The 26,942-nt window shown below is 31.5% G+C and overlaps 1 protein-coding gene across 4 annotated transcripts in view; it reads right to left on the bottom strand.

Annotated features, from left to right (window-relative positions):
- The window catches only part of LOC134680892 (cyclin-dependent kinase 17-like), a 40,251-nt gene extending 14,684 nt beyond the window's left edge, over positions 1–25,567 (bottom strand). The window contains exons 1-10 of one of the 4 annotated variants that reach the window (XM_063540175.1): positions 25,187–25,533; positions 23,086–23,303; positions 20,844–20,966; positions 19,428–19,616; positions 17,979–18,115; positions 11,750–11,953; positions 11,141–11,183; positions 10,010–10,100; positions 7,886–7,963; positions 2,901–3,050 (exon numbers count right to left, since the gene is read on the bottom strand). In XM_063540175.1, the coding sequence (XP_063396245.1) occupies positions 3,025–3,050; positions 7,886–7,963; positions 10,010–10,100; positions 11,141–11,183; positions 11,750–11,928 (417 nt within the window). In that variant the 5' untranslated portion in view covers positions 11,929–11,953; positions 17,979–18,115; positions 19,428–19,616; ... (1 more) ...; positions 23,086–23,303; positions 25,187–25,533 and the 3' untranslated portion in view covers positions 2,901–3,024. Of the gene's footprint in view, positions 1–2,262; positions 2,443–2,900; positions 3,051–5,553; positions 7,241–7,885; positions 7,964–10,009; positions 10,101–11,140; positions 11,184–11,749; positions 11,954–17,978; positions 18,116–19,427; positions 19,617–20,843; positions 20,967–23,085; positions 23,304–25,186 lie in introns of those variants that run through there. The other 3 variants (XM_063540173.1, XM_063540174.1, XM_063540172.1) reach the window with 3 other exon arrangements.
- Between the last annotated feature and the right edge of the window lie 1,375 nt (positions 25,568–26,942).

The raw sequence follows: 26,942 nt of genomic DNA, 5'->3' as shown, positions 1-26,942 counted from the left end.
GCGTTGTCAGTTTATTATCAATTGATGAGTTCGACTATTCCTCGAGTATCTATCCCTCTTTTGGACATATTTCATGAACTTTATCTCCCGTAGTAGCATCAATAGTCCATTTGCCAATGACCGATTTGATTCTATTATTACACACTTTATAAATAAATTACTTCCCTTTGTCAATCTTAGACTGGTTCCATATCTGACAATATTGGCTTTTGCCAATGCAAAGCATGATGAATTGAAAGTGATGTATCGGCTGTCAAACTATTTTTTCATGAAAAATAATTTCTGATGTCAAAAGTATTTAGCTTAACAACAAATTAATGTAATTAATAGATTTAAAAACCTTATAGATTACTCACATTATGCACAGGTAAATTTGCTATTTCTGCTAGCTCTCCATTGTAAATAAAAATTTATGTCCCTCATAAAGCTAAGGGAGACAACAAAAAAATAAGGCTTCTAATAATAGGGTCAAATACGGGAATTGGCAAATAGCCTATTTAGTGCTGATAATTTCTTGTGTAGAAATTAGTTAATACTAAAAAACAAGAGTGCACACTTTGAAATGTCTCGCCTTCTTTACTAATAATTGATATTGTGTCGATAGTCCTAAATATGAAGCCTTATTACAACTGTCACATAAACTTGACATTAACCAATAAATCATCAAATAAACCATGAAAATGAGGTCAAAGTCAAATAAACCATGCCAGGCAGACATGTACAGCTAACAATACTTCCATACAACAAATATAGTTGACCTATTGCTTATTGTTTAAAGTCATAGTAAACAAGTAACCAGTGAAAAATAATGTTATTCCAATTCTTGAACCAATGCATACAAACATCATAAACTTAGTCTTCTGTGCACGATTTTATCAAGTTTTTCGCATACAGTTCATTTAATTGCCAAATTTTTTTTTTGAATCGGTCAGTGTTGTTGTGAAAATATGGCAGGTAATTAAAGTTCATGTTTTGAAGCTGAAGTTTAACGATTGTCATCTGTTTGTCAACAATCAACAAAAAAGCATGGATCTTGAGCATATGTTTAACATGTACAATCAGATAATAGTTAATTTTAAGGACATCCATGCGTATTGTGATCACTGGATTTTTACGAGTGGTCACTTTGCATACGGAAAATATGTCGGGGAATTGCTTCCTGGAAAGAAGCAATTAAAATAAAGTAAGCTTCTTTTAAATATGAACAAATTAAAGAATTTTCTTCAGAAAAAAGTAAATGTAAATAAGTTTTATAATGAAAACTATCCATTGAGTTATAAAAACATATGTATATTTTTTTTAATTTGAGGTTTCTTTTTACCTTAAGAAATATCAGACCAAAATACATAAGCTTAACACTGAGCAATGAACTATGAAAATGAGGTCAATGTCAAATAAAACATGCATGATCATAAAATGTTTCCATACACCAAATATAGTTGACTTATGCAGATAGTATTAGATAAAAAGACCAAAACACAAAACTTAACTTTGACCACTCAACCATGACAATAAGGTCAAGGTCAGATGACACCTGCCAGCTAGACATGTACACTTTACAATCATTCCATACATCAAATATAGTAGACCTATTGCATACAGTAGAAGAAAAACAGACAAAACACAAAGCCTTAACTATAACCACTAAACCATGAAAATGAGGTGAAGGTCAGATGACATCTGCCAGTTGGACATGTATACCTTACAGTCCTTCCATACACAGAATATACTAGACCTATTGTTTATAGTATCTGAGATATGGACTTGACCACCAAAACTTTACCTTGTTCACTGATCCATGAAATGAGGTTGAGCTCAAGTGAAAACTGTCTGACAGGCATAACGACCTTGCAAGGTATGCACATACCAAATATAGTTATCCTATTGTGTATAATTAGAGAATATTTAAAATTACAAAACAATTTAACTTTTTTTTCAAATTGTCACTGAACCATGAAAATGAGGTCAAGGACATTAGATATGTGACTGACAGACACTTTGTAGCATGATGCATCTATATACAAAGTATGAAGCATCTAGGTCTTCAACCTTCTAAAACATAAAGCTTTTAATAAGATAACTTATGCTGCCACTGGATCACTATCCCTATGTCGAGCTTTCTGTGACAAAAGTCACAGGCTGGACAAAAACAGTATTTTTTCTATATTGATTCAAAAGAGACTCAGACTTAAGAAGATTGATTATTTACTTATTATGAGTGCTGGACAAGGGGTAAAATTTATAAATGTCATCATGCTTTACCTCTCTATACTGTCTTCTATTTTCACATTCAGTTGCAAACATTTGCTGGTCCTGATGTTAAACATACAGACTCCTAAAGTATCATGTACAATACACACATCAGCATTAACAACATAGATCATTTTAACTCCAGTAAAACTAGTGATGGGGATGTTCTGGTGTTCCTGGCGAATACACATTCTGAAAGAAACAAAAATCAGTGCTGATTACAAACATCTAGATGTCTTTTGGATATTTATGTTTTTGGATTGCTACCAAAGTACCAATCTATATAAAATGTGATCCTGTGTCCAACCTCTCTTACAAAGATTTGAAAACACTCTACTGTCTACTAACCCATACAGAAAGCAATACCAAAATCATATATACATAGGTTTGGTTTAAGTCTGTTAATAAATTTGCATTGTTGATTTATTTTGTTATCTTGTTTTCAAAAACTTATCTGTATATTTCATGTTTTTTTTTGGCTATCTGTTTTTGATATATTTTTGTCTGTCCGTTCCCTTTACTTTGTGAACTTGCAAATATATTTTTATTGTGTGTGTAGTGTGAATTCTAGGTCTAAGTTAACCAAATTATCTCCCTTTATTTAATAGTTATTTTGCACAGTTATCTCCCATGAAACAAAACTTGCTTACCTGCTATTAGTGTCAATGTAAACAAAGTTATCTCCCATTATACAAAAGCTTTTTATCTTCTTTTTCTTTTTTCTTTTAAGTACTTCCTCATAAGGTATTTTTTCATGTATCTCTCCATTCTGGTTTAACAGGGTAATATTGCTGGACTTTCTGTAATGAAAATAAAACCTGGCTGTCCATATAGTCTTGAACAATAGAAAGATAGCTTTATATTATGTCAAATTCTTGTTAATATTCAATTTTCGCAAGAGTCTAACCAGATGCTCCGCAGGGCGTAGCTTTATACGACCGCAGAGGTTAAACCCTGAACGGTTGGGGCAAGTATGGACACAACATTCAAGCTGGATTCAGCTCTAAATTTGGATTGTGATTAAATAGTTGACACAGCATAGGTTTCTGACACAGAATGAATGTGTTCTAATGAACTTAAAATTTTTGTTTTCTCTTAGAGCAATTCACTATGCTGTTCAATATTAATCCTCTCAAAAAAATGTTTGAAGAAATTTTCTTTTTATTTATGAAATTTCAAATGAGAACCAGATGCTCCGCAGGGCGTAGCTTTATACGACCGCAGAGGTTGAACCCTGAACGGTTGGGGCAAGTATGGACACAACATTCAAGCTGGATTCAGCTCTAAATTTGGATTGTGATTAAATAGTTGACACAGCATAGGTTTCTGACACAGAATGAATGTGTTCTAATGAACTTAACATTTTTGTTTTCTCTTAGAGCAATTCACTATGCTGTTGAATATTAATCCTCTCAAAAAAATGTTTGAAGAAATTTTCTTTTTATTTATGAAATTTCAAATGAGAAAAATTGAACCCAATTTTTTAATCACATCCCCCTTTCACTTATTCCAAAACTAATCTCAATTAAAATATTCTTATGGAGTTTGCAACAATAACTACTCATTTAAATACATCATAAATATTAAGATGTAAAAAAACTGCTTGTTATCACTGAATGGTAAAGATTATTTAAATTTATCAGTTGGTAGTAAAAAGTGAATATACATTGTATATTGTATATAACAAAGATTTAAGTTGATTCTGGACAAAGAAAGATAACTCCAATTAAAAAAAATTCTTGCAATAAGATATTTCTTGCTTACTATTCTGGACAAAGAAAGATAACTCTAATTAAAAAAAAAATCTGCTATTTCACAATATTGTGAAATTAGATATTTCTTGCCATTGCACAATACTGTGCAATTGAAAAGACTTGCTATTGCACAATACTTAATATAATAATTTTAGATCCTGATTTGGACCAACTTGAAAACTGGGCCCATAATCAAAAATCTAAGTACATGTTTAGATTCAGCATATCAAAGAGGCCCAAGAATTTAATTTTTGTTAAAATCAAACTTAGTTTCATTTTGGACCCCTTTGGACCTTAATGTAGGCCAATTTGAAAACGGGACCAAAAATGAAGAATCTACATACACAGTTAGATTAGGCATATCAAAGAACCCCATTTATTCAATTTTTGATGAAATCAAATAAAGTTTAATTTTGGACCCAGATTTGGACCAACAACTTGAAAACTGGGCCAATAATCAAAAATCTAAGTACATTTTTAGATTCAACATATCAAAGAACCCAACCGATTCATTTTTTGTCAAAATCAAACTAAGTTTAATTTTGGACCCTTTGGACCTTAATGTAGACCAATTTGAAAACATGACCAAAAGTTAAGAATCTACATACACAGTTAGATTCGGCATATTAAAGAACCCCAATTATTCAATTTTGATGAAATCAAACAAAGTTTAATTTTGGACCCTTTGGGCCCCTTTTTCCTAAACTGTTGGGACCAAAACTCCCAAAATCAATACCAACCTTCCTTTTATGGTCATAAACCTTGTGTTTAAATTTCATAGATTTCTATTTACTTATACTAGCGTTGTGGTCCAAAAACCAAGAAAAATGCTTATTTGGGTCCCTTTTTGGCCCCTAATTCCTAAACTGTTGGGACCTAAACTCCCAAAATCAATACCAACCTTCCTTTTGTGGTCATAAACCTTGTGTTAAAATTTCATAGATTTCTATTAACTTAAACTAAAGTTATAGTGCGAAAACCAAGAATAATGCTTATTTGGGCCCTTTTTTGGCCCCTTTTTCCTAAACTGTTGAAACCAAAACTCCCAAAATCAATCCCAACCTTTCTTTTGTAGTCATAAACCTTGTGTCAAAATTTCATAGATTTCTATTAACTTAAACTAAAGTTATAGTGCGAAAACCAAGAAAATGCTTATTTGGGCCCTTTTTGGCCCCTAATTCCTAAAATGTTAGGACCAAAACTCCCAAAATCAATACCAACCTTCCTTTTATGGTCATAAACCTTGTGTTAAAATTTCATAGATTTATATTCATTTTTACTAAAGTTAGAGTGCGAAAACTAAAAGTATTCGGACGACGACGACGACGACGCCAACGTGATAGCAATATACGACGAAAATTTTTTCAAAATTTGCGGTCGTATAAAAATATCTTTACAAAATCAACCAAAAAAGGGTATTTTTCTGTAAATTTAAATTGACAGTTTCCTCAAACATCTCAAATACTACTGAACAATGCTATGAAACCTCAGTAAAAAGTAAAATCACAAAAATACTGAACTTAGAGGAAAAATCAACAATTAGAATAACTCCTGAAAGCAATGTATATTCCCATTATTCTCCGTTGTAAACAATTATGATCATTGGTGTAATCAAAAGTTTAATATAAACTTATTTATAAAAATACTATACAAACATTGTCTTGTTTTGTTAACTATTCCATGCAACACTAGGCTAGTGTCTTCATTGTCATAATATGTGTACTATGTCATAATTTGTAGTGTACTATGTCATTATTTGTAGTGTTCTATGTCATCAACTGTTACAATTTATGTTACAATCTTACATTACAATACAATGAACAAATACATCACATGGCACAGTTAAAATGACCAATGATGAAAAATCGGTGGTTTCTTTTCAATATACACATCAAGAAGAATTATAATAATTAATAACACCCTTTAAAATGTTTGCCTGAGTTAAACAAACTTGTTACATGGTTGAATGAAGATGAAGTTCAAGATGGCAGCTACAAGAATTTTTTCTATTGAAAATGATAAGTCTGTAAGACTCAGCTTTCCTAATAAATAAAGCCTTTCATGCTTTTAAAATTTCTTTAAATTTTCATTAATTATGTAAACTTTAAAAAAAAAATAAGCACTCATGACAACTTTCATTCCAAATTAATCTTCATGGGACACTTTTTTCTTTTTTTAGCACTTTCAAATTATTATGTATACTATGACTTTATATGAGATACTATTTTCTAGAATTTTAACAAATCTTTTCACTAATGCAGTGAGTAGAAAAATTAAGAACTCCAAAATTATTATGTTAGAGCTTGTCCACAATCTTATTTATAAAATGACTGATTTTGTGCATTATTAAAAAAAAAGTATTATTATTCTAAAGCACTTAAAGCAAAAAAAAGTTTTGTCATAAAAAAATTGCAATTATATGAAAAGCACCAAGCATGATATGTTATTTCATTAAATACAAAATATATCTACTGTCCAACTTTAAAATATGTTATCTTTGAAAACCAGCATAGCAATCAACATATAATTACTATCTTATACATGGTACTGAAAACTGTCAAAATGGTATTTCTATTAAACTAATGTGATCTTGGCTACTCAGGCCCGTAGCCAGGAATTTTCAAAGGGGGGTTCGTTTGACTCACAAACTCGACTTTAACAGTCACAATTCGAACAGAACATCGACTTTAACAGTCCTTATTAGTTTTCAACCCGAACCCCCCTGGCTACGGGTATGCTACTCTACTAACAACTCTATTCTGAATATCGATGAAATTCATATAGTTTCATATTTGGTTTGACAAGTAAAAATTTTAAAATAAAAATACAAGACCTTGTGTTATTTTAATTTTCATTTTTAAGTCAACTTAAAAATGGGAGGTAACTTGTAAATAAACAATATTTCCTTTGAAAATATGGTTAACTAAAAAATGAGAGGTAACTAGTAAATAACCAATTTTTCCTGTGAAAATACGGTTAAAAATGTAATTATAGCATGCACACACTAGTTTTATACTACAAAATCAATTAACAGCAATTATCATATGTATAGTTTGTCATTCAAAAGCACTGGTTTGCACATAAGAAATATTTGCTTTGATTAACACATGAAATGTATCACATGTCAGTCACATGATTTAATCACATGACATGGATTAAAACAGCAAGCTCAGTTAAATACATAATCTAATCATGTCACATGGATCAAAACAGCATACTCTGTCTTCTTATTTTACCTACAATGATAAAAAATTGATAATTGAACTAATTTATTTCAAATAACTTTTATTTTGAATAACTGTAAACCTGCAACTGCCAGTGGAAGATCCAAAAGAAGCTGGATCTGCCACAGACTGCATCTCAAAATAATCATTTTACCTAAATATTAGTTCTATATTGATAATGTATATATCACTCTGTGAAAATGTTTCATTTATCTTGTACATCTTGAATATGATACAGTTTATCAAATCGTCATTCATTTTCTACAGCAAGTTATCTACTGTTTTCTACATGCCTGTACCATGTCAGGAATATGACAGTTGCTTACTATTGTTTTATGTGTTTGAGCTTTTCATTTTGCTATTTGATAAGGAACTTTCTGTTTGTTTATTTTCCTTGGAGTTCAGTATTTTTGTTATTTTACTTCTTACATGTAGCACAGTTAATAAACAGTTTTTTGCTGCATTTAAGACCCATTTGTGGACTTTCGCTGTTGTCTGCTCTTTGGTCGGGTTGTTTTCTCTTTGACACATTCCCCATTTTCATTCTCAATTTTATTTCATCATGTAACCTAGTTCATGGTACCAGTTTAGTAGCCATGTCAATTGTTCAGCTGTACTTTTAGTAGATCTATTATCATGACATTATATTAACCCTACCTGTAGATGATAATGATGAGGACCTCATTCCAGGATCTTTGTGTAATATTATACCAGGTAGTGTAAATATAGATACAGCTGAAACAAATATCATTATAGTTAATATACAATATCTATTACATCATTTCATTTCTATTTTCTAAGAAAATCAGTTGATTTCAATTCTTTTTTAGCCGATACATTTCAGAGCAAGAAATGTTCTAAATATAGTTTCTGTGTTTCCATTAAAAGATAAATAAAACAAGAATGTGTCCCTAGTAAATGGATGCCCCCATCCACAATATCATTTTCTATGTTCAGTGGACCGTGAAAATGGGATAAAATCTCTAATTTGGCATTAAAATTAGAAAGACACTATCATAAGGCCAGACTTTTTCTATTATCTGTTTAACGAGATCCGCCGACTCCACATTGTCCAATTTCAGAATAAAAATAAAAGTAGTGCTTCCTACTTTTATTTTTATTTTTTCCGCCGACTGTTACGAAATCCTCAAAAAAAAAAAAAAAAAAAGTACGAGTTCGGGTCTGCGATTATTAATTTATCTCTTGTCGCATGGTCAAACAAAACGGCGACTTCCGTGAAGGGACCGTTTTTTTACATTAAACTTTAAGTCCGATCACTAGAGAGAAGTTCGTGTTCACTCAAATTTGTTAAGTGTAATAGAGATGAGGCAATCGGGGTCATGTTGTCCAATGAGTTACCGGAAGATGTTGGCATCAGCTGCATTATAACCAACGAGGCAGATGTTGAACCTGACATGCAGGTCAACGTTTTGGAAGAGTGGGTTTATATTTTTCCTTTGAAGTAGTATCATAGTATGCATATTAAAATAGTATCAAAGATATCAATTAAAATCAATAATGCTTTTTGAATTTTGTGTATGGATGGGACCAAATCATTTGAAAAACCACTTTTTTTATTCACGTTCACCCCCTTTCACTTTCGCACCCTACAGTACACGTTTGCACCCTACACCGGAATAAAACTTAGGAAACTCAAGCTGGTAGCCCAGACCAAATTATTCCTAAATGATGTTTGTATTTTGAACTAAATTTTATCAAAATTTTAGTAGCCCAGCTCACAATCTAGAGGTCTGTTTTCTTCCATTTTTCTTGTATTTTGATAAATTCTTAAAAAAAAAAAAAAAAAAAAAAAAGGTCACTTAGATTGGTTTTATTTTTATTTTTAGTGTCGACTGGACCAATTTTGCACTTTTATTTTTTTTTTTATTTCGTCCCCTCGACCCTATTTTTTTACAAATTTTCTCGTTAAACAGATAATAAAAAAAGTCTGGCCTAAAGGAACATGTTTACTAAGTTTCAAGTTGATTGGACTTCAACTTTATCAAAATCTACCTCATTTAAAAACTTGAACCTGAAGCGGGACAGACTAACAAACAAACAGACAGTTGAACAAAAGCGAACGGACGCACAGACCAGAAAACATAATGCCCATAAATGGGGCATAACATTATTAGGCGTTTAAATATTAAATAAGGTGAATACTTCCTTTTTCATCAAAATGAAAACATCCTTCTCAATTGGATATTGAAAGTAATTCAATTATCTTTTTAAAATGTTTTCAAGTGTATCCTAAAGCATCCTTCAAGGTTTCAACGAAATTTTTATAAATGGCCTATTTCACTCATTTGAATACGTTTAATACTTCCTTTTTCATCAAATTGAGGACATCCTCCATCAGCAGTATATTGAAAGTAATTTAGTGATCTTTTTAAAATGTTTTCAAGTGTATAATCATGAATTCCTTCATTTTTTAACAACATTGGCCTATTTCACTGAGATGACAAAGTGTACATATACTTTCTATTGAGAAAGTACTACAACAATCATCTTGATACTATAAAATAAGTTTTATCTAAGTTATTTTCAAATTTGATTTTTTTTTCATTGTCAAACCATTTATTTCCCACCCAATTGGTGAACCCCTCCAAGTTCATCTGATGTTGATGGGTCACTCCTGAAGTCCACATTTCATATGCTATATTTTTAGAAGTAATGTCAAAAGTTGGCTTTTGTGGCAGGTTTGATTGTGTCTATGTAACTAAAATAGGTATTTTCACTACACACAGATTAATCATGTGATAATTATAAGTATTAACGTACTGTCTGGTAACCTATGTACACTTGGTCCCAAACTGTTGAAGAAAGGATATTTCATTGCCTCTGCAGCTGAGCACCTTCTGTTAGCTGTATACTGTAAAACATTAAATTATAGATTTAAAATCTTAACCCATATACATAATATAATCATGCATATATTCCAATTTCCAAGTCATGAACCTTGCCACTAGTTTTCTTTATGCCTCAATGATTTTTATTTTGCTTTGAGACTTTGGTGTTTAGGTAAGATCTTTGATAAGTTCTGTGAAACGCATTAACAAACTTTCTATAAATAAGACACCATTCAGAGCTTGACTTACTATATAAACATGACTCTTGTTGAAGCCATTATTTTTGGAACTGAAATTATTTTTTTCACTGTACTTATCATAGCCTCAATCCATCATGTTAACCTTAAATTGTGACAATACTGATTATGACCTATCATCATGATTTGTTTTGCCATTAACAACACAAAGGGTGCTACTAGTAAAGCAGGAAATCTCCACATTGAGTTCACGAGTTCAACTCAAGTTTGTAGGGTAAGTGTTACTAAATCTTGTATTTTGAGTGATTTGTTTCATTTACTGAATTTTGGGTGTTTCAGTTCTTTTTCCCTTCAGAGAAATAAGAAGCTTGGCATTTTGGCTAAATATCACAATGTAGGAATGGCCATATGGGAATTTGCTTACACAAAACTTCTTATGAAAACAAATATGAAAAATGTAATATATGGTCGTTATTGAGATAAAAAGTTACTGGTACAACAGTGAATTCCTCATCACAGAACTTAACAAATATTGTTGAAACCTCAATTTACAACTGTAGTATAGGTACTGTGGATTCCTTTATTTTCATGGGTACCAATTTTCGTGAGGAAAATTGACATATTCGTGGATATTATAATTCGTGGTTTTGGCAAAGTCTACACTCATTTCTTTAGAAAATTTGTTTTTCATTGAACATTTGAATTCATGGTTCTCCTGTACCCACAAAATCCACGAAAATTGGTATCCAACAAATATTAATGAATCCACAGTAATGAGTTTATATTTAATGGCTGGTTGATTCCTCAGATTTTATTTTTTTTAAATTGAAATTTTAATTGTTGCCTCCTCAATGTAAACAACTTACCAGTAAATGTTTTGATAACAAATCTAAACCATCTCCATCTAATCTGTAATATAACAAGATCAAAATACATTTAATATAACATATCATGGGAAATTAGAATCAATTAAATATTACATTAAGTCAGGAACAAAGACGACACTATGTATCCCTACCACTGAGTGGTGGGCAGCATGAAATTCAAACTAAACTAATTTAATGTAACATAAAATAGTAAATATATATTTTCATGCAATAAAATAAAAAAAAACACATTTCAGTTCTGTCATTACACATGTATTACTCATTATATGTTTATATCATTGTTTCTGAAATATGAATACCATCAGTAATTCTTCATAATTATAGTTTTGAAACATGAATACTATGGGTAATTCCTTAAAATTGCATTTCTAAAATATGATCATTATGAGTAATTTTTTATAATTATAAAGTTATGAAATACCATATGAAATGATGTATTAGATTCAATGTTATTATGAAATGTACCTGTATTATATGTCATAATAATGTAGACCATTATGACATGCTAGACTTTTAAAAGCTAAGTAACTCAAACTTGCTATGAAAATATATGAAGCTGGATTCTTTAGTGAGAAGATCTAAACCTACCTTGGTGCTACATTAATAAGTGGTTCTGGCTTATAGAAAGGAAAGTTATAAGACAAATAGTCCTCATTTTTACTAAGTCCTGGGAACTGAGTTTCATTTGGTGTTCCTAGAATTTTAAATATGTAATGAAGTTCATCTTCTACTGTTGACCCTGGGAACAATGGCCGACCACATGCCATCTCATAAAATATACAACCAACTCCCCTGTAAAAGAAAATAGATAAAGTTTAACTTTTATATAACAGTTGGTTAATGACATACTATCATAAATATATCTATAAATAATATAAGGTCAATGTAAAAAAATATCTATTTTTTAATCTCAGGAAGGGCAATGTTTGCTGAACTATTAAACAGTTTCCTGCCAAATACAAAAAAGTCAAAAATTTCTGAAATTGACCTTCTATAGTTTTTATACTGCAGCTAAAAATAAAATCAATTACATAGATATCAAAATGTCCATACAAAATTGAAAAAAGTTTTTCCATCCTAAAAAGAATCATCAAATTGTGAAGAAAAGCGCTGCATTTGTTTGCCCTGTCCTAAGTCAGGAATGTTATATTCAGTAGAAGTTGTTTGTTGATGCAGTTCATAAGTTTTTTTTCGTTTCTCTATTTTTTTATATAGGATGAGTCATGGACATGTTTAATTTCTACTTTCTTTTTGGCTAATTATTATATATTTAATTGATCCAACTTTTTGTGTACTATACATATGTGGATATCTATTTTTCTTTTTTTTCTTTTTGGGCTACTTGTTTGTTATCTATATCAACCACACTTGCAATAAAATGCATTAGTATTAAAAAAAAACAGATGCTCCGCAGGGCGAAGCTTTATACGACCGCAGATGTTGAACCCTGAACGGTTGGGGCAAGTATGGACACAACATTCAAGCTGGATTCAGCTCTAAATTTGGATTGTGATTAAATAGTTGACACAGCATAGGTTTCTGACACAGAATGAATGTGTTCTAATGAACTTAATTTGTTTTCTCTTAGAGCAATTCACTATGCTGTTGAATATTAATCCTCTCAAAAAAATGTTTGAAGAAATTTTCTTTTTACTTATGAAATTTCAAATGAGATAATTGAACCCAATTTTTTTAATCACATCCCCCTTTCCCTTATTCCAAAACTAATCTCAATTAAAATTTCTAATGGAGTTTGCAACAATAACTACTCATTTAAATACATCATAAAATATTAAGATGTAAAAAACCTGCTTGTTATCACTGAATGGTAAAGATTATTTTAATTTATCAGTTGGTAGTAAAAAGTGAATATACATTGTATATTGTATATATAACAAAGATTTAAGTTGATTCTGGACAAAGAAAGATAACTCCAAATAAAAAAAATTCTTACAATTAGATATATCTAGCTTACTATTCTGGACAAAGAAAGATAACTCTAATTAAAAACAAAATTGCTATTTCACAATATTTTGCAATAAGATATTTCTTGCCATTGCACAATACTGTGCAATTGAAAAGACTTGCTATTGCACAACACTTAATATAATAATTTTAGATCCTGATTTGGACCAACTTGAAAACTGGGCCCATAATCAAAAATCTAAGTACATGTTTGGATTCAGCATATCAAAGAACCCCAAGATTTCAATTTTTGTTAAAATCAAACTAAGTTTAATTTTGGACCCTTTGGACTTTAATGTAAACCAATTTGAAAACAAGACCAAAAATGAGGAATCTACATACACAGTTAGATTTGGCATATCAAAGAACCCCATTTATTCAATTTTTGATGAAATCAAACAAAGTTTAATTTTGGACCCCGATTTGGACCAACTTGAAAACTGGGCCGATAATCAAGAATCTAAGTACATTTTTAGATTCAGCATATCAAAGAACCCAAACGATTAATTTTTTGTCAAAATCAAACGAAGTTTAATTTTGGACCCTTTGGACCTTAATGTAGACCAATTTGAAAAAGGGACAAAAGTAAAAAATCTACATACACAGTTAGATTCGGCATATCAAAGAACCCCAGTTATTCAATTTTGATGAAATCAAACAAAGTTTAATTTTGGACCCTTTGGGCCCCTTATTCCCAAACTGTTGGAACCAAAACTCCCAAAATCATTACCAACCTTCCTTTTATGGTCATAAACCTTGTGTTTAAATTTCATAGATTTCTATTTACTTATACTAAAGTTATGGTGCGAAAACCAAGAAAAATGCTTATTTGGGTCCCTTTTTGGCCCCTAATTCCTAAACTGTCGTGACCTTAACTCCCAAAATAAATACCAACCTTCCTTTTGTGGTCATAAACATTGTGTTAAAATTTCATTATTTTCTACTTACTTAAACTAAAGTTATTGTGCGAAAACCAAGAATAATGCTTATTTGGGCCCTTTTGTGGCCCCTAATTCCTACACTGCTGAAACCAAAACTCCCAAAATCAATCCCAACCTTTCTTTTGTGGTCATAAACCTTGTGTCAAAATTTCATAGATTTCTATAAACTTAAACTAAAGTTATAGTGCGAAAACCAAGAAAATGCTTATTTGGGCCCTTTTTGGCCCCTAATTCCTAAAATGTTGGGACCAAAACTCCCAAAATCAATACCAACCTTCCTTTTGTGGTCATAAACCTTGTGATAAAATTTTATAGATTTATATTCACTTTTACTAAAGTTAGAGTGCGAAAACTCAAAGTATTCGGACGACGGCGACGACGACGACGACGACGCCAACGTGATAGCAATATACGACGAAAATTTTTTCAAAATTTGCGGTCCTATAAAAATTGAACCCAATTTTTTAATCACATCCCCCTTTCCCTTATTCCAAAACTAATCTCAATTAAAATATTCTAATGGAGTTTGCAACAATAACTACTCATTTAAATACATCATAAAATATTAAGATGTAAAAAAAATGCTTGTTATCACTGAATGGTAAAGATTATTTAAATTTATCAGTTGGTAGTAAAAAGTGAATATACATTGTATATTGTATATAACAAAGATTTAAGTTGATTCTGGACAAAGAAAGATAACTCCAATTAAAAAAAATTCTTGCAATAAGATATTTCTTGCTTACTATTTTGGACAAAGAAAGATAACTCTAATTAAAAAAAAATTTGCTATTTCACAATATTGTGAAATTAGATATTTCTTGCCATTGCACAATACTGTGCAATTGAAAAGACTTGCTATTGCACAATACTTAATATAATAATTTTAGATCCTGATTTGGACCAACTTGAAAACTGGGCCCATAATCAAAAATCTAAGTACATGTTTAGATTAAGCATATCAAAGAGGCCCAAGAATTTAATTTTTGTTAAAATCAAACTTAGTTTAATTTTGGACCCTTTGGACCTTAATGTAGGCCAATTTAGTTCAACAGTTAGATTTGGCATATCAAAGAACCCCATTTATTCAATTTTTGATGAAATCAAAAAAGTTTAATTTTGGACCCAGATTTGGACCAACTTGAAAACTGGGCCAATAATCAAGAATCTAAGTACATTTCTAGATTCAACATATCAAAGAACCCAACCGATTCATTTTTTGTCAAAATCAAACTAAGTTTAATTTTGGACCCTTTGGACCTTAATGTAGACCAATTTGAAAACATGACCAAAAGTTAAGAATCTACATACACAGTTAGATTCGGCATATCAAAGAACCCCAATTATTCAATTTTGATGAAATCAAACAAAGTTTAATTTTGGACCCTTTGGGCCCCTTTTTCCTAAACTGTTGGGACCAAAACTCCCAAAATCAATACCAACCTTCCTTTTATGGTCATTAACCTTGTGTTTAAATTTCATAGATTTCTATTTACTTATACTAACGTTATGGTGCGTAAACCAAGAAAAATGCTTATTTGGGTCCCTTTTTGGCCCCTAATTCCTAAACTGTTGGGACCAAAACTCCCAAAATCAATACCAACCTTCCTTTTATGGTCATTAACCTTGTGTTTAAATTTCATTGATTTCTATTTACTTAAACTAAAGTTATTGTGCGAAAACCAAGAATAATGCTTATTTGGGCCCTTTTTTGGCCCCTAATTCCTAAACTGTTGAAACCAAAACTCCCAAAATCAATCCCAACCTTTCTTTTGAGGTCATCAACCTTGTGTCAAAATTTCATAGATTTCTATTAACTTAAACTTCAGTTATAGTGCGAAAACCAAGAAAATGCTTATTTGGGCCCTTTTTGGCCCCTAATTCCTAAAATGTTGGGACCAAAACTCCCAAAATCAATACCAACCTTCCTTTTATGGTCATAAACCTTGTGTTAAAATTTCATAGATTTCTATTCACTTTTACTAAAGTTAGAGTGCGAAAACTAAAAGTATTCGGACGACGACGACGACAACGACGCAGACGCCGACGCCAACGTGATAGCAATATACGAAGAAAATTTGTTCAAAATTTGCGGTCGTATAAAAAGTTGTGAATAGGTTCCCTTACTGAAAAAATAACAGCCTCCTGCAAACATTTGCTGCAAGTCCTCTGCCAACTTGCTGCAGACTTCAGCGAACACAGAGTCCGTATTTGTGGCATGTAAACGGTGTTTGCTGCAAATATGCTGCAGGTCTGCTGCAAACAATTTACCATGCAAATGAGTGTTTGCTGCAGACCTGCTGCAAATGTTTATATGCAAATGAGTATTTGCTTCAGACCTGCTGCAAACATATTTATGAAAATTAATCTCTCTTCTGTGTGTTTGCTGCAGACCTGTTTCTATACGATGTAAACAGATACTATATGGAATGGTGAAAGTGAAGCCACACAAATTCGACTAAATCTGTGTTTGGTGGTAAATAATAGCATCATAACATTTGGTTGGAATAAATTAAAATATGTTCTAAGAGCTTCTGGTCATATTAATTTTATGGAAATTTTAAGACTAATGCATGCATGTAAACAAGTTTTTTCATGATATTTATAACCCACACAACGAGTTGCGAAGGGTATAATGTTTTTGACCTGTCAGTCCGTCCGTCTGTCCGTCAGTCCTGTTTCTTGTCATCACAACTCCTCTCAAACCGCTCAACAGAATTTCACGAAACCTTTTCAGATAATAAGGACATACTATGTAGTTGTGCATATCGACTGGAAATATTCAATTTTTTTTCTAGGAGTTACGCCCCTTTGAACTTATTTACTTTAGTGTACTACTGCAACAGTTTGTCATCGCAACTCCTCTCAAACCAACAGAATTTTACGAAACCGTTTCAGATAATAAGGACATACTATGTAGTTGTGCATATCGACGGGAATTTATGATTCAATTTTTTTTCCAGGAGTTACCCCCCTTTGAACTTATTTACTTTAATGTACTACTGCAACAGTTTGTCATCGCAAATCCTCTCAAACCACACAACAGAATTTTACGAAACCATTTCAGATAATAAGGACATACTATGTAGTTGTGCATATCGACGGGAAATTGCGATTCATTTTTTTTTCTAGGAGTTACGCCCCTTTGAACTTATTTACTTTAATGTACTACTGCAACAGTTTGTCATCGCAACACCTCTGAAACTAATCAACAGAATTTTATGAAACCTTTTCAGATAATAAGGACATACTATGTAGATGTGCATATCGACAGGAAATTACGATTCAATTTTTTTTTCTAGGAGTTACACCTCTTTGAACTTATTTGCTTTAAGGTACTACTTCAACAGTTTGTCATCTCAACTCCTCTCAAACCACACAATAGAATTTCATGAAACTTTGTAGATAATAAGGACAAACTACGTAGATGTGCATATTGACAGGATATTATTATTCAATATTTTTTCTTATACAATTTTTTCCTTACACTTATTTAATTCCTCCAGTGACAATGTGGGGACGTGGGGTATGTGAGCGTGCTCACTAAGGTTCTTTAATTTGGTCTTTTTTGGGAGACTTTTCTTAACACACTGCAATTGGTCTATACAATGACATAAACTAGTTCAAGCAAATGATTACAATATAATGAAAACTTTCTAAAATTATTGCAAGAAAATAAAATTAGAATAAGACAATCAAGTCAAAGAGTCCAGTCGTCACGGTCATAAAACTCTTGAGCATGATTTTTGTACTCAGACTCGAACATCAACCAATCAAATTGCTGGAATTTATGTTTTGTGCTCAGAGTAATGAGCAAAGTTTTATGCCTTCAAGTCCAGGAATCTTTGAAGTTTGTGAAAGGGGGAATCAAAAACAGTGGTATCATTTTTACTGTGCTATTTAATACTTACCCATGTTCTATAGACCAAGCTAATTTTGCTCCAACAGTTTTGTATGGCTTGGTTTCACAGATTTTAACTGTGTCTGTGGAATTAAACCATTATATTTTAGGACTTTTAAAGCTTTCTTTGTCACCACATTTAACTATCTACAGCAAAGACAATTTAACAATCAATTTTTAAACATGTATTCATTTGTAAGAAAATGTGCATTTCATGTGCATTTTATGTGTTTTTCATGTGCATTTCAAGCAAATTGCATTTTTTTTCTGTATTTTAATCACATAAAAAAGTAACATTAAATGAACAACCTTTTGTGATTTGTTTGACCTGGGCACTTTTTTGTAATTTCCTTGTTTTGATTGACGAGACAGTAAGGATTGGTCATAAATTTATTTGTCATAGACGTTTTTGGTAGATATTAATAATGAATTAAAAGTACTTGAAAATTATGTGTTTTGACAGATGTCAAGGAATATGTTGTCAAAATGGGAGGGGGGAAAGACTATTTCTTAAGTATATCAAAGTGAGGGACCCAAATTCCAAATTTTTGCATTTCTTTTCCACCTTACATTTGTAAATTATCTAGACAAAAATTTACTTCTGTGTTTATTTTGTAGATGCATCCTTGTTTATCATATAAATTCTGTCCACCAATTCAATTTTTAATCCATATATTAAAAAATAGAAAAATGGGTTTGAAAACCTCCAAATGATTCATGGTCCTGTAATGAGGAGTACTTATATTGCAGCCTTGATTAAATTTACAGCCTAAAAATCATAAAACTGTTTTGCTTTATTTGTAAAATTATTTAGAAGAATTTGACAAAATTACATGCTTACTTTTTAATATATTTAGAAATGGATGCCTGTTGCATACTAATACTGCTCGTTTATTTCAAAGTTGACTTATTTTTGAAGTGGCATAGTGACATCTCAATTGTTTTTCTTTTTTACAACGTGGATTATTTATCTGTTGCAATATAATTTACTGTGATTGTTTTGTGTATATCAAAATATATTTCAGCATTGTCCAAAGACATTCATAATGAAAAATCCTAAAAATATAAGTTACTTAGTCTCTTAGATAACTCTTTAAGATTTGCTTTACTATTTTTACTAAATGAGTGCAATTTGGGTGCTAGGCGCAATTTGAGTTATGTGATATTAGTAAAATTGAGAATGGAAATGGGGAATGTGCCAAAGAAGACAACAACCCGACCATAGAGCAGACAACAGCAGAAGGTCACCACCAGGTCTTCAATGCAACAAGAAATTCCAGCACCCTGAGGTCCCTAAACAAACATATACGAAGACCTGTTGGTGACATTCTGCTGTTGTCTGCTCTGTGGTCAGGATGTTGTCTCTTTGGCACATTCCCCATTTCCATTATCAATTTTAATAGTTCAGTGATAATGAATGTCATACTAAACTCAAAATTGTACACACACCTAGACTTACCACTCTTAACGTATCTGTCCAGAAACTTTTATATTTAACCAGAAACATTAGACATTTTCCATAAATAACTGGGTGTCCTTGTATTTTCAGTTCTGGTTTGTAACTTAATGCTGTTTGATAATATGTTTCCTTAGTTTTTGCTTTTTTCCCCTCATAACCTTTAAGATGATCTGCTGCTAACATACACACCTGAAAATATATAAAGTCATCACACTTTTCTCATGTACTATTTTGTTGTATCATTTATCATAAGTTTTCACAGTGATGACTTCTGTTTTTCTCTGACTTTTCCCATATCAATTTCGAGTTTCTCAGACTTTTTCTCTGTCCCTATTGATTTTGTAAACAAAAATATGTATTGAAAATTTTACGAGGTTGACATTTTCAAAAAGCAGAAGATTTCAAATTTTAACGGGAGGGACGGAAGAGGGTCTGAAAAGGGACAGAAGAGGGTCTGAAACTTAAAATTTTGAATTCCGCTGGAAGAATCACATATCATGTATGGATGAACTGTAAAATGCAAAGTGCTTTTCAGATATTTCAGGCACCTACTTCTTATTTTTCCCAATATTATGAGTCTTGAGTTAGTCCACATGATGTGGAATCTTATTTATTTTCAAGAGTTTTGGATCACTTACTCATAATCTAAAATGGTGTATTTTGTCTTACACTATATATAACATAATTAGTTTAAACATATTTATGTAGTGGATTGGGAATCAAGTTTACAATTTATATAAATCCCTTTCTACTTTGTTTGGGCAAGTGTTGCCTGCCCTCTTTCCGAAATCTTCAAGTCTATTACGTGCAAGAGATATTGCTCTTTATTTTCACCTGCCAGCCATTTATTCTTTCTCTTTCAAGACTATAATTGTTTCTGAAGATCATACTTGCAAATGGTGTCAATGAGATGCTGAAAAATTCAGTCCCAGAAAGGGGATAGGACCAGGAAGATTTGTGTTTGTAGTCTGATGTGCTAACTGCTACACCATCACTCTTCTCTAATTATACCAATCACATTGTGTTTCCCATTTAAACTTAATCTTCTTATAAATATAGATTCTTACATTGATACCAGTGGATTATCGGATTTATCCAATCGAGATAGTATAAATCCCATAATTCACGAGTAACTATGTAAAAATCTGTTTCTCTAATGATTAAAAAGACATTTTCTTTTTTGTTAACCGAAAATCCCCTTCGAGTGCCTTTCACATTGCACGAAGTTTTCAATTTCATTAACACCTGTTATCATATTTTGATTCATTCAGTTAGCTAAAAAGGTCATGACCCTTAAAATCATCCAATGATCTTTTGAGATCACCAGCAACCACACGTTGATTAAATTTATTTATACAATGGGTTCAGAAAGGGATAAATTTCCAAAGAATTAGAGAAACTTATATATATACATACTTGCATTGAAATAAACCACCCATTTTTGTAGGCAAATTCCAAGAACTGAAGTGCATCATTCTTGAACTTTTCAGGGTTTTCCATGTCACTGTAATCTTTCTGCAAAATTTCATTCTTTGTTTCCTGAAAATTATACCATCTTATAAAAAGTATAACATTTGTTAAACCTTTGAAATGGAACACAAATGATGTCCCTGCTTGCATAGGATATTATAAAGGGACATAACTCAAGAACTGTTAAAGTAAAGGAGTAGGTTCAGTAAGACCCCTTTTTGGCCCCAAAATATAGCAGTTTTACAAAATTAGGATATTGTAATCATTGAGCTATTTATTGGAAAGTAGAATGATTCTGCTACATCCACTTGCATCATCAGCTCCACTGTTTAAACAGCTTGGATGGATGACAGTAGAGAACAGAATCTCATACCACAAATCAGTTTTGATGCAGAAATGCCTTAAAAATGAAGCCCCTGTATATCTCACTGAAAAATTTAAAGAAATGCCAGAAATAAACCAATATTGTTTGAGAAATGCCTCTTGCAAAAATTACAAGTTCCAAAAGCCAAAACAGATCTAGAGCTTTATAAGAAATCTTTTATATATTCAGGATCTATTTTATGGAATAATTTACCAATATCCCAGAAAAAATCAACATCAAGTACAAGCTCATTCAAAAAAGATTAAAAAAATTACAGGTTGGAACATTAAGTTGCTGAGTGTTTTTCTATATGCATAATAATTTTCACACACTTACTCAAACTTGACGTTATTGTTGATGTTATTACTATAAATATATGTCATATGTGAATTTGTAATTTTTAACCTGTTTTGAAAATTGTATACTTCATGACATTTTTAAATTTCATTATTCATGTATGTGTGTCTGTTTGATATTTTGTAATTGTTTGTCATATTTCATTGTATTTCATGAGGGCCTCAGGGAAGATTAGCTTTATAGCTAACTGTGTAACCCTCTTTAAATATAGAATTATTATTATTATTATTATTATTACATAAATATGGACTGTTTTTGACAATACAATGCCCATATATCAGGTACTAGCATCATAAAGTCATGCTAAATTACTGAAATCTTCACAAAATTAGCATTTTAGTTAAATTTTAGACGGTTTCTGTCTAAAATGAAAGTGGCCACATTCGTGTTCATTCATAATATTGAAATGCAAGTTGTATTTGACGATAATACATAATATATACAAAGGTTCAGGATGAACACGAATGCAGCCACTTTCATTTTTGACAATAACCATCTGAAAAGTGATGACTTTTTGCAAATTTGATAGATTATTCATATTTCAGCTTGAATTGGAGCGTTTTTAATGATTTTTAAATCAGTTAAAATCTTTCACAAAAACTAATTAAATCAATTGAAAAACACACTTAAGTGTTTAAAAAGTGTATAAAATATGTCGTCAGATGAACTTGAAAATTGAGGCCAAAATCGGCCCTTACCGGACCTACTCCTTTGTTCTTAATCTGCATTTTATGGTATCAAGCCTAGAAGATAAGAAGATACCATTTAGTTGAAGTCAACTTATATAAATATATAAGAGAATAGAATTGAAAGGTTAAGCATTTTTTTAATTTGAAAAGGGGCATTACTCTAGAACAGGAAAAATGACGCCATCAAAGTTAAAACTCAAAGTGGTAATAAGCAGTTTGTATAAGTTTCATTACATTTGGTTAAAACAAACATAAGTATTAAACAGAATGGAAAAGAAAAATTCAGTAATTCTTCCATTTGAAAAGGAGAATAACTCTATAGAATATTAAAAATGATGCACCAAAATTCAAATTTGATCTATGTTTTGCAGTCAAAAGCATTGTTTATAAGATTCATAACACTACATGTGCCACATGTCGAGTAGGATCTGCTTACCATTCTGGGGCATCTGAGATCACTTCCACTTTTTGGTAGGGTTCGTGTAGCTAAGTCTTTAGTTTTGTGTGTTGCGTCTTCTGTACTTTTATTTGTCTGTTTGTCTTTTTATTTTTAGCCATGGCATTGTCAGTTTATTTTCACTCTATAAGTTTGACTGTCCCTCTGATATCTTTTATCGCTCTTTCATATCATACATTTTGTCCAGAATTCTACCCATTTTTCCAACCAAATCTTTTTCCATATCTCAAGAGTTCTTGAATTTTCACCCTCTTCAATTTGAGCGTACAGACAATTTCTTGAAAAGCACAATATAATATAACAGAAAGCAAATGAACAAACCTTGTATAAATAATCTTGTATTTTCCCTAATAAGTTAATTTTCTCTGTAAGTCCTTCGTTATTCCTCCAATTGAGAACAATGGAATGTGTGGACTCTAATTTCTTAGAATACCCACGGTATTTAATTGCAAAATGTTCACTTCGTGGGTGTTTAAGATGAACTGTTATGCCATCTTCATCACTATATAGTTCATATGGAGTAGCAATATAAAATAAATCTGAAAAAAGAAGAAAGTTAGATTATAAACTACTGGGGATTCTTGTATTTTTCGCGGGTACCAATTTTCGTGGATTATTGAAATCTACATTCAAACCATAACAAAAAATATTCATTCATAGTACTTAGTAAATTTGCTGTACCTGCAAAAATTGGCGTCTGTTGTTATCTATGTAATATTGTCATTTTGTTTATTTTATTCCTTTATTACATCTTCTGACATCGGACTCGGACTTCTCTTGAACTGAATTTTAATGTGCGTATTGTTATGCGTTTACTTTTCTACATCAGCTTAGATTATATTAGAGGTAAAGGGGGAGGGTTGAGATCTCACAAACATGTTTAACCCTGCCGCATTTTTGCACCTGTCCCAAGTTTGGAGCCTCTGGCCTTTGTTAGTCTTGTATTATTATAATTTTAGTTTCTTGTGTACAATTTGGAAATTAGTATGGCGTTCATTATCACTGAACTAGTATATATTTGTTGGTGACCTTCTGCTGTTGTTTTTTTCTATGGTCGGGTTGTTGTCTCTTTGACACATTCCCCATTTCCATTCTCAATTTTATTAAATGAATAATAAAGAATCCACAGCAGACAAAGATGATGTCCCCTTTGTATGCATGAATATAGTGTTGCATTGATTATACAGGAATGTTAAAGTACTTGTTGCAAATGTGTTCACTGATGATTTTTAAAATTATGAAATATTGTTACTTGATCAAAGGATCACTGATGTGTCTTTCGTAGACATAACATGCATCTGGCGTATCAAATTATAAGCCTGATACATTTGATACGATTTAAGTATATCATAATGAACAAGTAACGCACATTTAACTTTAAGTTATCAGCGCTAGCTGTATCTATAACGTTAAATATGACGCAAAATGTGTCATGTGTTTTTCAAATGTTACTGTTGTGGTCAATATTATATGTGTATACCCTAAAGTGTACTCTTATGATTTTTTAACTAGAAGAATTGACATGTCCAGGTTGGTTAAGTCATGATAGTTTATTAGAATAAGTATGTTGTACTGTTATACCACTGTCTCAGGTTAGGGGAGGGTTGGGATCCCGCTAACATGTTTTATCCCACCACATTATTTAAGTATGTGCCTGTCCCAAGTCAGATGCCTGTGTGTTCCATATTTGTTTTTCGTTCATTTTTTTTATATAAATAAGGCAGTGAGTTTTCTTGTTTGAATTGTTTCACATTGTCTTATCAGGGCCTTTCATAGCTGACTATGTGGGATGGGCTTTGATCTTTGTTGAAGGCCGTGCGGTGACCTATAGTTGTTAATGTCTGTGACATTTTGTCTCTTGTGGACAGTTGCCTCATTGGCAATCATACCACTTCTTCTTTTTAATATTTGTATTCATTGTTTGGCATTGTTTTCTTCCAACTAAGAATGTATACTTCAAATAAGTTATGAATAAATACCCGAGCAAGATCAAGTTTGTCTGTCTTTGCTTATTTACATTTGGCCTACAGCAAGGATCCCTGCAGGGGTTCATAGAGATAAGAAGCAGCACAATAAGCTGTTTACCTCATATTTTTAATAAGTAAGTGTCGTAGTTTAGAGGTAAAAAGCAGTACAGATACCCGTAAGCCTCTCATCTCTTGGATTTATTTGCATAGTAAAATTCAAGATATATTCCTCTTTGGTCAGTACAAAAATACAAGAGAATCTTATTTTATTATCTCCACCCCTTATATAAATAATATAGGGATGCAGTCTGTGCATAAATCTACTCCCTTTTTGCAGTCTTGTTTGCATGAGACTTTGAATAAAATATACATTTATCAGTCATATAAGTAAAATATGAGAAGGAACTCAATACCAATTCATTTTTAATAATAGTTTGATATAAACAAAACATTACCTGATAACAGTGTTTCTTTGTTTACATTGAAAATGACGTCATAATTTAAATAACGTCACCACTAAAAACTCTATCAACAGCACCAAAATTGGAAGTGTTACAGTATTTCTGTTTCTTTTTTTAAACCTGTTTGAATTAAAAAAAATAATTCATACAGACTACGTCCCCTTTCATAGGTAACAAGAGGCTGTCACAACGACAGCAAACCGGATTTATTAACATTTATTTGTGTCCTGGCAATATCACAAGAACCATTACTGATGATTAGTGAAAGTGAAAATCGTCAATATCAAATTTGACCTCCATTTTGTCATTAGTATCAACATATTAAAATTTGTAAAGCTTAGATTGAATGGTTCGTGAGTAAATACAACAACATGAATGGAAACACCATTTTACGATCTTTCAAGAACCATAACTCCTGAATGGTAAAAGTCAAAATCGTCATTATTGACCTTGACCTCTATTTTGTCATCAGTAACAACATATTAAAATTTGAAAAGCTTTGACTGAATGGTTCATGAGAAAATGCATGGACACGAGTGGAAACACCATTTTTCAATCTTTCAAGAACCATAACTCCTGAACTGTAAAAGTCAAAATCGTCATTATTGAATTTGGAGCATTTTGATATTTTGGAAATTTTTGGTGTAGTTTCCATGGCAACATGATAGTTCCAATGATTGCCAAAATCATCCAAAACCAGTATATGCCCGGTACCTACATTGTATCAAAATATAATGATTCTAAGTTAAAGCAACTCCAAATAATACATTAAAACCAAAAACTGGAATTTTTCACAATTGTTCCGTTTCCATGGTAACGGCAGCCATTTTTTATGGTCTTAGACCCTACTGCAACCCGAAATTTGGTGTTCCTCATTATAGTGAACTATCATTACGATTGGTTCAATTGGCTCAGAGAAAACTGCCGGACAAAATAGGTGGAAGAATAATAATAATACAGAAAAAGAAACAGAGGAAAAGCAATATGTCACCCGACATTGTCGATCGGGTGACATAAATCAGGTGACATAATAAAAATAATAAGAACTGAGCAAAACCAATAAGTCTCCAAACTTTGTTTGGGAGACTTAATTTGTTTGGGAGACTTAATTAAGAATTTATGAAATTTGAAAGGAGTATAGGGGTAAAGGGTTACTTTAAGAATAACGACAAAAATATTACTTGAATAAGTTATTTTATACATCTTTGAAATAATCAGTAGTAACACTTATTTAAGGAACATATGTAATTATTTTGGGTTACAAATTATAAAAAACTTAAAGTCCTAATTAAATCACAAGTTTCTGTCTATTTATATCTGTCTACCATCAAGATTTTCAAGGAAAATGATATTTTAATAGTCCCAAGAACCAATCTTTGACCCAGAAGCGTCAATATGAAAGATAAGTGCGTCAGAAAGGCAATTTATAGTGTTTCAGAAGGATTAGATTTTATATTTCATGGGAAAAATAAGCAGATGATTGTGAAAATTTGTTAAAGCTAGTAAAATCTGTATAATTGGACACCTATAAAAATAATATTTAGAAAAATTACTTATATAAGTAATATTAAAAATAGCCTTGTTTTCAGAATTACTTGTATAGGTAATTTTAAAAGTTAAATGTTTAAGTAATTCCACTGACTGATGGAGGGACACTATAAATTACACAGTATGCAATTGTCCTAAGCTAATACATGATTTTATCAGGTCAATAAAATTCACACCATTTGAGGTGAATGAATTTTATTGA

This window comes from Mytilus trossulus, chromosome 8 (genome assembly GCF_036588685.1).
Source record: "Mytilus trossulus isolate FHL-02 chromosome 8, PNRI_Mtr1.1.1.hap1, whole genome shotgun sequence".
Classification (NCBI taxonomy): domain Eukaryota; kingdom Metazoa; phylum Mollusca; class Bivalvia; order Mytilida; family Mytilidae; genus Mytilus; species Mytilus trossulus.
This window is presented reverse-complemented; position numbering and strand designations above follow the sequence as displayed.